The 8873-nt window shown below is 41.6% G+C and overlaps 1 protein-coding gene across 1 annotated transcript in view; it reads right to left on the bottom strand.

The window, feature by feature from the left end:
* Nrg2 (neuregulin 2) overlaps positions 1–821 on the bottom strand; it is a 186682-nt gene extending 185861 nt beyond the window's left edge. Inside the window, exon 1 of the mRNA XM_033765593.1 lies at positions 751–821. Coding sequence (XP_033621484.1) covers positions 751–821 — 71 coding nt within the window. The remainder of the gene's footprint in view (positions 1–750) is intronic.
* Between the last annotated feature and the right edge of the window lie 8052 nt (positions 822–8873).

Here is an 8873-nt window from a genome sequence, read left to right as displayed (position 1 = left end):
ATGCGGAGGATGGGACGCCCGCCCACTGGCTCTCTCGCGCCCCCTCTGCCCCGGGAGCGAGCGGAGCGTGGCTTCTGCAGGGGAAGCTTGGGGCTGTGCTGCTTTAGGGCTCGCCTTCAAGACCGCAGGGGCGCGCGGGAGGAATCGTGCCACCCTTTGCTCTTGGGATTTATTGGCATGACAGTGGGGGTAGTGCCTGAGGAGAGGGCGGAGAAGAGAGAGCGGCTTCTGACAGCATCCTAGGAACGTGGGAGTGGGACACAGGGAGTGCTCCTGTCTTTGGCCCTCGGCTGTAGGAACCAGAGAGATGGCCACGACCAGGATGGCGCGCCAGCCTCTCGGCCTCCTGGGCTGTCTCCTTCCCTAGCAGGACCCTAAACAAAACGGGCCCCCAGAGGAGCCACGTGCTCGGCCGTGCCACCGCCTGGTGAGCGCTGGATATTCAAGTTGAGGTGGGGAGGATCCCAACCTAGTCGTTTTGTAAAGGTTTGGAGCTACAAAGAGTCTTGTGGCATCCTTGAGGACTCTTGGTCAGAGGTGGTGGTTGGAAAAAGGTCCAAGTCCCTAGAACTCCAGGCTTTCACCAGTGGTAAGGGGTAACTCGGCTGCATGCTGTGCAACCCCCATTCTCTTTTAAAAATCAACTCAAAGGGAGAAGAGGGGCTCTTGACAGGCAATTGAGAGCCAAAAATGGTTAGGAGTGGAGACTGCTGGATAGAAATGGTTTCTTTATGCAAGTCTGGTGCTTACAAGAGCCAGAAGTTTGTTCCACTGGAGCCAGTGTCCGAGTTTTTAAAATACACGGTATATCCATAATCCATTCTTTTGTCAGTGGGGGGGTCCAGGGAGTTTTTAATACCTAGTTTTTATGCTTGAAGGACATGGAGCTGAGAAATGCTAGTGAGGTCTTTGAGAATTTTATCCCTTGCTAGGCCCTGTGGGAAACTGGCCCATGGATGACTGACTTAGTCTAGGACTGTTACTCTGGAAAGGAAAAAGGAAGCCAGACTTTCCTCCTAGGTGTTTAAGACACAAACTCTACATAGCCAAAGCCAACAAAATTATTTTTCAACCTGACTCTAATTTCCCTATAATTACTAATGGCATCATTTTATACTTGGCTACCTAATCCTTTTCAGTAAGTCGCTTAGTCTCCTCTCTTATCCTCCCTTATCCGATCAATCACCAAGTCCTTTGGCTCTGCCTTCTTTAAAAAAAAATCTAATTTATTTACTTCCTCTCCAACTCTGCTGCAAATACCTAAAGTCAAAGTCCTCATCATCTATCACCTGGACAACTGCAAAGCCTCCTGACCACACTTTTTGGCTTATCACTGACCACTTCTAATCCTGTCATCACAGGAGATGTTTCAGGCCACACCTGTCACGAGTGAAGTTCAGACTTTTCAGCACGGCTCTTCACAGGCTTCTTCTATTTGTTTAGCCAGTTCTATATTTTGAGAGCCAACCCTCTATCCTGTCATTCGTCAGCTTATTGCGCTGCTTCTTCGAGTGCTTCTGTTTGTGATGACTCATGTCTAGGAAGCTTCATTTCCACCTTGTTACCTGGAAACTATTCTTTTTCTAAGACCCAGCTCAGCATCGTATCTGATCTCCCATCTCCCCCACAGACCCCACCACTTCCATCATCATGCATGTACATGATGGGATTAACCTATTCCTCCTCTCTGTTACTGTGGGCCTTGCACATTATACTAGTATGGCATTGACTCATGCAGTACTCCAAGCAGCTGTTAATGCACCGAAATCTCCCATCAGACAGGTGTCTTAATGTTCTATAATTAGAATTATGACCTATGTTCTGTAAGTCTTTGGATCCCAATTACATCCAACGCAATGTCTGGTATAGAGCAAGGACCAGCAAGTCTTCAGTAAAGGAAGTAGAAAAGGAAGAAAAGAAATGAAGATCAGTCTCCTTAAAGTCACCAAGCCAAATTTGTTGGTCCTTTCATTGAACCCTGCTTTCATTTTCACAGATCATAGATCTCCCAAAGCACAAAACATTACTATAAGGAGGGTAGCTAACTCTACCCTCTTATCTCAATGAAAAAGAAAGTCCCAGTCAGAAAACGGAATTTATATATATTCGCACACAGCCAAGACTATATTCAGTTTTCTGCTTCTGGGGCTAGAAAAGCACTGAGCTTGTGCTCTGGAGTCAAGCAGAGCTGGGTTCAACCAATTTTGTCACTCATTAACTTTGGAGTGAGTATTTTTACTCTCTAGACCTTAGTTTTCTCACCAGAATAATGGAGAAAATAATAAAGGCTATCTCAGAAAGCTAGATATTTTTGCTCATTATGTATTTGTCAATAAATACTCAACCCATGATACCTCTGTACCAGTCACCAAGGCACTGAACTTTTCCTGATGTACTGCAGTAAGCCTAAGGGACTCTGTCCCTGCTCGCAAAGCTCCTATTTGGCTTTGGGAGGCAGCAGTAAACAAGCAGGTAAATAGGTAACTAATTGCTCACAGTGATAAGTATTCTGAAGGAAATCAACCAGGATGAAATGATAGAGAATAACAGCAAGAGGAAAAGGGAGCTCAACTTGGATAAAGGAAGGCTTCTTTGAAGATAATATTTAAACTGAAACTAGAAGAATGTAGATTATGGGAAGTGTGTAACGTGCTCAGAACAATGCTTGGCACAAAGTAAGGGCCAGAATTTATGTCAGGTGTTACTGAAAATTAACTTATGTCAGTGATTCCCAATCAAAGAGCCGAGAATGTCTAAATGGTACAGAAACTTCTGTTTATATTAAAAAACAGAAGAATTTGGGAGACTGAGACAGGAAGATTATTGTGAGTTTGGGACCAGCCTGGGCTACACAGGGAGTTTATGGCCAGCCTAAGCTACACAGTGAGACCCTGTATCAAAAAACAAAACAAAAATACAGGAGGTAGACCAGGTACTGCAGGCCTGTAATCCCAGCACTATAGGAGGCTGATGCAGAAGAATCACAAGTTTGAGCCCAGCCTTGGCAACTTAGTAACTTAGTGAGACCCTGTTTCAAACATTTAAAAATGGGCTGGGGTATAGCTCAGTGTGCAAGCCCTAGGTTCAATGCCCAGTACCACCAAAAAGGAAAAAAAAATGAAAAAGTAAAAGGAAGGCTGAGGATATAGCTCAGTGAAAGACTGCTTGCCTAGCATACGAAGCCCTGGACTTAATCCTCAGAAGCACAAAACAAAACAAATTGCATGCTTTTAAAAATATATCCATTTAAAAACATAACAAAACATTGTTAAATTTTTTTAAAGTGAGTAAGAATGATAAGACATGCTACCATTTTTGTCTTATTGTAAAAGATAAGTACATAGCGCAGGGGAGGTAGCTCAGTGTCAGAGCACTTGCATAGCATGCAGGGGGCCTTGTAAAGAGGAAGAAATTATCCCCAATAAGGAGAAAAAACTATTATGTAAGTGTTTGTAGGACATACATAACCACTGAAAGGACAGAGCAGAAATTGAGACAATAGTTGGCTCTGGAGAAGGACAGAGGTTAACTGAGGAATAGGGTGCAAGAATATTTTCATGGTATTCTTTTTGTACCTTGTGAATTTTGTATCAAGCTCTGTACTACCTATTTTTAAAATTTTAAAAATTTTATTTATTTATTTATTTGGTTTTTTGAGACAGGGTCTCACTATGTAGTTGAGACTGACCTGGAACTCATTATGTAGTTCAGGCATGGTCTCAAACTCACAGTGATCCTCCTGCCTCAGCCTCCTGAGTGCTGGGATTACAGGTGTGCATCACCACGCCCAACATTAAATTTTTTTTAAAGAGAGGACCCTTGAATTTCTTTTTACTGTGGTTAAATTTTTAATTGGGTATTTTGTCAAACAATGGATACTTAAAGTAGAACTACAATTATTTTTTTTCTTTTTTGGTAGGGCCTCACGCTCGCCAGGCAGGCATTGTGCCACTGAGCTACATCCCTGGCATAGTAGAACTATTATTATATGGGATTTCATGAAAACATTTTAACCTTAAAATGGGATTCTTCTAAAAAGTATTAGGAATTATTTCTCTGTAATCATATACTACTCAGAAGGGCTTAGAATGTAAATGCAAGTTTGGTGATGCCAAAGGTCTAGTAGAATTCCTGCAGTCCCAGAAGGTAGGCACTTAGGAAAGATGTTCAGATTTCCTACATGTGATGTGTATAAGGCCATACTTCCAGAATTAACCTCTGCCATTTAGTACAGAAGAACAGACTACCTGCTGTCTCAGGACAGCCCACTTTCATACTGGCCTTTTTCTGGAGTTCTGGGTGAATTAGTATATGCATCTTAGAAAATAAGACCTGATATTCTGAGTCTCTTAACTGTGTCATAATTCAATAATTGATAATGAAAATAATAACAGTTGCCCCTTATTAATGGTTTATCCTGTTTCAGGAGCTTCATGTTTATTATTTCAGTTTTACATTATACAAATTGAAAAGACTTACAGAGGTTTAGTGACTTTCCCAAATGACAGGCAGAGTCATGTCTGTAATTCAAGCCTGCTTGTTGCTGAATCACTTGCTCAGAGCACCCCACCACCAGGTGTCTGGGTGAGAGGCATTCTCTCAGCCTCACTGTCATTGTCAGCTGAGAGATATCCATCTCCACAAATCACTTCCATAAATGCCATACTATTTGCACTTCATAACACTGGGGAGCATGTAGTATAAACATCATTTTACAAAAGAGATTTGGAAAATGGGAGCACTAAGAGAATTTAAGTGACTTTCTCATGACGCCGAAGCTACAGATAGCTTTGTTTTGTTTTGTTTTTGGTCAAGCTTTCTCACAAATTCAGGTTCACGCTTTTGATCAGAATCAGAAAGAGTCATGGAACCCAGTCCTGTTCACTACAACATGGCTTACAACAGGCTGGGGTGGGGACTCGTTTATGGTAGCAGTGAACTGTGTCAGTATATAATCATCACTAAGAACAAAAACAGAAGTAGACAGAATGGTATAGACATTTTGAATTCAAGATAGAACACCCACACACGGTGGGCTTCTTCCAGCTTCAGCCAGCTCATCAGGCCAGAAAGGATCTGAACTAACTTCCCTGACTCTCTGCCCCCAGGGGTGCTGGCTGGGCAGGGAGATATGTGTGACCTGTGTCTGGTCTCAGAGTCTCACACATCAAGCCAGATACTTTGCAGGGCAGCCTTACTTTCTAAAGGAAGACGTTCTGTAAACTGATTATTTTCTCCTTTTAAGATGTTTTCTAAATTTTGTTTCCAGAGACATTTTCAGGTTCTGTGTGGTTAATGACTTTCCCTCTAGGGATCGTCAAGCAAGGGACTAAAGAGAAAACAGATACTGAGCATCAGAATTTTAGCACTGGGAAGAACTTCGCTATCAATGTTATCAGTGCCCTCCTTTTACAGAGGAAAACATGGAGATGGTAGAAATTCATTAATTGACTCAAAGTCACACGGCTGAGTTTGAAACAAGAGCAGCCCTAAAACTTCACTCTGCCTGGTGCTCTTTTATTTCATTTTCAAAATCCGTACTCCAACCTCTACTGGCATATGAGCTTGGGCAAGTCATTTTGCCTTTCTAAGCCTTTGTTTTCCTCTCTAGTAAAATTAGGAAATAGTATATTTACCTCTTAAGAGTTGGTTGCAGATTAAATGAGATAGTTTGTTTCGAATGCTTCACAAAGTACCTGGCACAGAGTAACTGCCTAACAGCAAAGACAATGGAGTGAAAGCATCCATCCGAATTCCAGTTGTACCACTTGTTTAACTGATATTTTGGCATAGTTACTTAATTTCTCTCACTCAGTTTCCTCAACTGTAACATGATAATAGTTCCTACCTCATTAAATTTGTTGTAAATCTTAAAATGATATATATCATGCACTGAGAATAATTCTTACCATGTTAACCATTATTAGTCTGATTATAATAACCACCTTTCTTACTTTTAAAATGTCACATTTTACCCCAAATTTAAGTTTTTAAAGTGCCCATTTTCATATGTCTTGCATGCATGCTAAAATTCTTAAAATGTTCTGCTTTATTTTTTTTTAAGTCTCATCATTAGTAGTCCCAGTTCACAATCAAAAGAGGTCCTCCATAGCTGGGCATAGTAGTGTAGGCCTCTAACCTTATTCTTGGAGGCTGAGGCAAGAGGATCACAAGTTTGAGCTCAGCCTGGGCATTTTAGCAAAAACTTATCTCAAATTTTAAAAAGGGGCTGGAGAGGGCCAGGGATTTAGCTCAGTGGTTCTGCTGCCTGCCTCACAAGCGCAAAGTCTTGAGTTTGATCTCTGGTACAAACACACACACACACACACACACACACACACACACACACACACACACCAAAACAAAAAAAGAGGGGGCTTGAGATGTAAGTTAGTGCAAAGGCCTTGGGTTCAATTCCCAGTAACGAGAGGTGAGGGATGGGGGGTAAGAGGTCTTGATTCAATAATATATGCTCTATGGCTGTATGCAGGGGAGGCCAGGGGTTCCCATTCCCTTTAGCTGAAAAGGGCATCAGGCTCTCTGTCTGAGTTGCTCCATCTGGGATAATAATACTTATTTCTTTGTATAGTGCTTTGAGACCTTTGGATAAAAAGTGCTATGTGAGCACAAATTATTATCTCTTTTCCAGATATCACTTTTAGATTCAAATCCAGAAATTCCCTAAAATAGACCACAGCAGAAGTACAGTCTGGACACAGATATATCCATCCTGTTTTATGACAATTGGGTCATACATTCATGCTTGACGCCGTCATTACTATTCCTTTGCATGTTACAGCGTATCTAATTTGGTAGAGAAAGAGCTGAGATGTCCTCGAGAAGGGATATTTTTGCTGTTTAACTTTCAAAGATTCCACCCTCCTCACTCTGTTTTCCTGATTTGCGTATTAAGAGTCCTCTCCTGAGGTCAACAGGAACTCTAAGGTTGATTCAATTCTGGGGGCATGAAACGGGACAAGAAGAAATTATTCTCCTATTCTCAAATCCTTAGGCTAGTATTAGTATACCTTTAAGTAGCCAATTCAGCTGTGTCCTGACGCCGTCTCAGCTCTCCCACGTCTAAGGGCAGACCTAGTGTGTCCTTCAATGCTCTGTCCTCCTCAGTATTTGCTGAAAGAACAAACTCAGGGATTAATGTCTGTCAGGGAGTAACTCTTTAAATTATGCCAAAGTTTCTAAGGCATTTCGCATGATTAATTACAAAATAAATCTATTCATTCCAAAAATATTTTTATTCATTTAAAAATTATTATTATTATTATTATTTGAGGTAGGGGCTCACCAGGTAGTTCAGGATGGCTTGAACTCACTATGAAGCCCAGGCTGACCTCAAACTCAGAAGCGACTCTCCTGCCTCAGCCTCTCAAATGCAGGGACTACAGGCCTGTGACACCACACCCCAGGTATTCTTTTTTTTTCAAATCCACTTGAGGGCCAGGCATGTAGCTCAATGTTAGAGCACTTATCCAGCATGCTCAAGGACTAGGTTCAGTGGCCAGGAATATAAAAAAATTAAACTAACAAAGTTTTAAATTTAAAAAATCCATTTGATTACTATTTATTTTGGAACTTATTATTCAAAACTACTTTTAGGGCCTACTCTGAATCAAGTTTTATAGCAGATACTGAGAATTCGGGGCAAATAAGACATGTAACTCTTTGCTTTTAAAGAGTTTGTACACTTAAGGAGAGCCAGACACTAAAAAAGAAACAAAGAAAATAAAGATTTCAGTGAAAGAATGAGAGAGAGAGACTATGTGATCCAATTGAAAATGACTAGAACAGGTCACTGTGTGCAAGGATGATCTCTGCAAGGAAACAAGGTTTAAACCAAGACCTGCAAACAAGAGGAATCCGCCGTACGAAACCATGCACCGAGCATCTGAGGCACAGGGAAGCCAATCATACTCAGGGCCAGAGGCAAGAAAAAGCCTAACTCGATCAAAGCACAAAAGGAAGATCAGAGAGGTTAGAGGTTGTTATAACAAGGAAAAAGAGTGGCAGGGATGAACTGTGGGAAATAAGCTGTGATCAGGCTTACGCTGTGCTGTGTGAGATATGGAAAGTATGGATTTTATTCTAAGTAAGTGGGGAGTCATGGGAAGGTTTAAATAAAGGAATGACACAGTCTGGTGCACTTTTTTAAGATCACCATGAGATATGGACCAGAGACTACAAAGGTGAAATAGTGGAATCAAAGAGTCTGGTTAGGAAGCTGTTGCCATAGTCAAGGTGAGAGGTAACAGCGGCCTGGACTTAAGTAGTGGCAGTGAAAAACGAAGACAATTTGATGGAATTTGTGATATAATTTGAAGGTGAAACCAACAGGACTTGCTGGAAGATTAGACGAAGTGGGTGAGGAGAACAGAATAATCAAGGATGACTCAAGTTTTTGGCCTGAGCCGCTGGACAGATGTCGGCACTGTTGAATGAGAAGGGAGACTCAGTAAGTAGCACGATAGGTCTGGAGGAAATAGAAAATTCCATTTGTGACGTATTAACACTGAGATGCAAATAGAAATTCAAGTACTAGCTGGGCAGGTAAATCGGGGCTTCAAATGAGAGGTCAGAGTTACAGATCTAACTTTGGGAATCAACATATAGTTGGTATTTGGAACCAACCGTGCAACCAGTTATGGAACTAGACGGGACGATGAAAGGAGAGGGTTGACATTCTTTCATACTAAGCCTTTGAAATCAGTGCATTTTATAGTTGCAGCGTATTTCATTTCACACAAGCTGCATTTCAAGTCTCAGTAGCTACATGTGGATGGTGCAAGTCTGGAGCTTAGCTAGCATCTAGAGGTTGAGTGGAGGAAGAGGAGTTTGAGAAGAAAACAGCAAAATGGTGT

This window comes from Fukomys damarensis, unplaced genomic scaffold, assembly GCF_012274545.1.
Source record: "Fukomys damarensis isolate Sample0158 unplaced genomic scaffold, DMR_v1.0_HiC HiC_scaffold_3, whole genome shotgun sequence".
Lineage (NCBI taxonomy): Eukaryota > Metazoa > Chordata > Mammalia > Rodentia > Bathyergidae > Fukomys > Fukomys damarensis.
The sequence above is the reverse complement of the archived record's forward strand: the minus strand, read 5'-3'. Positions and strand labels throughout refer to the sequence as shown.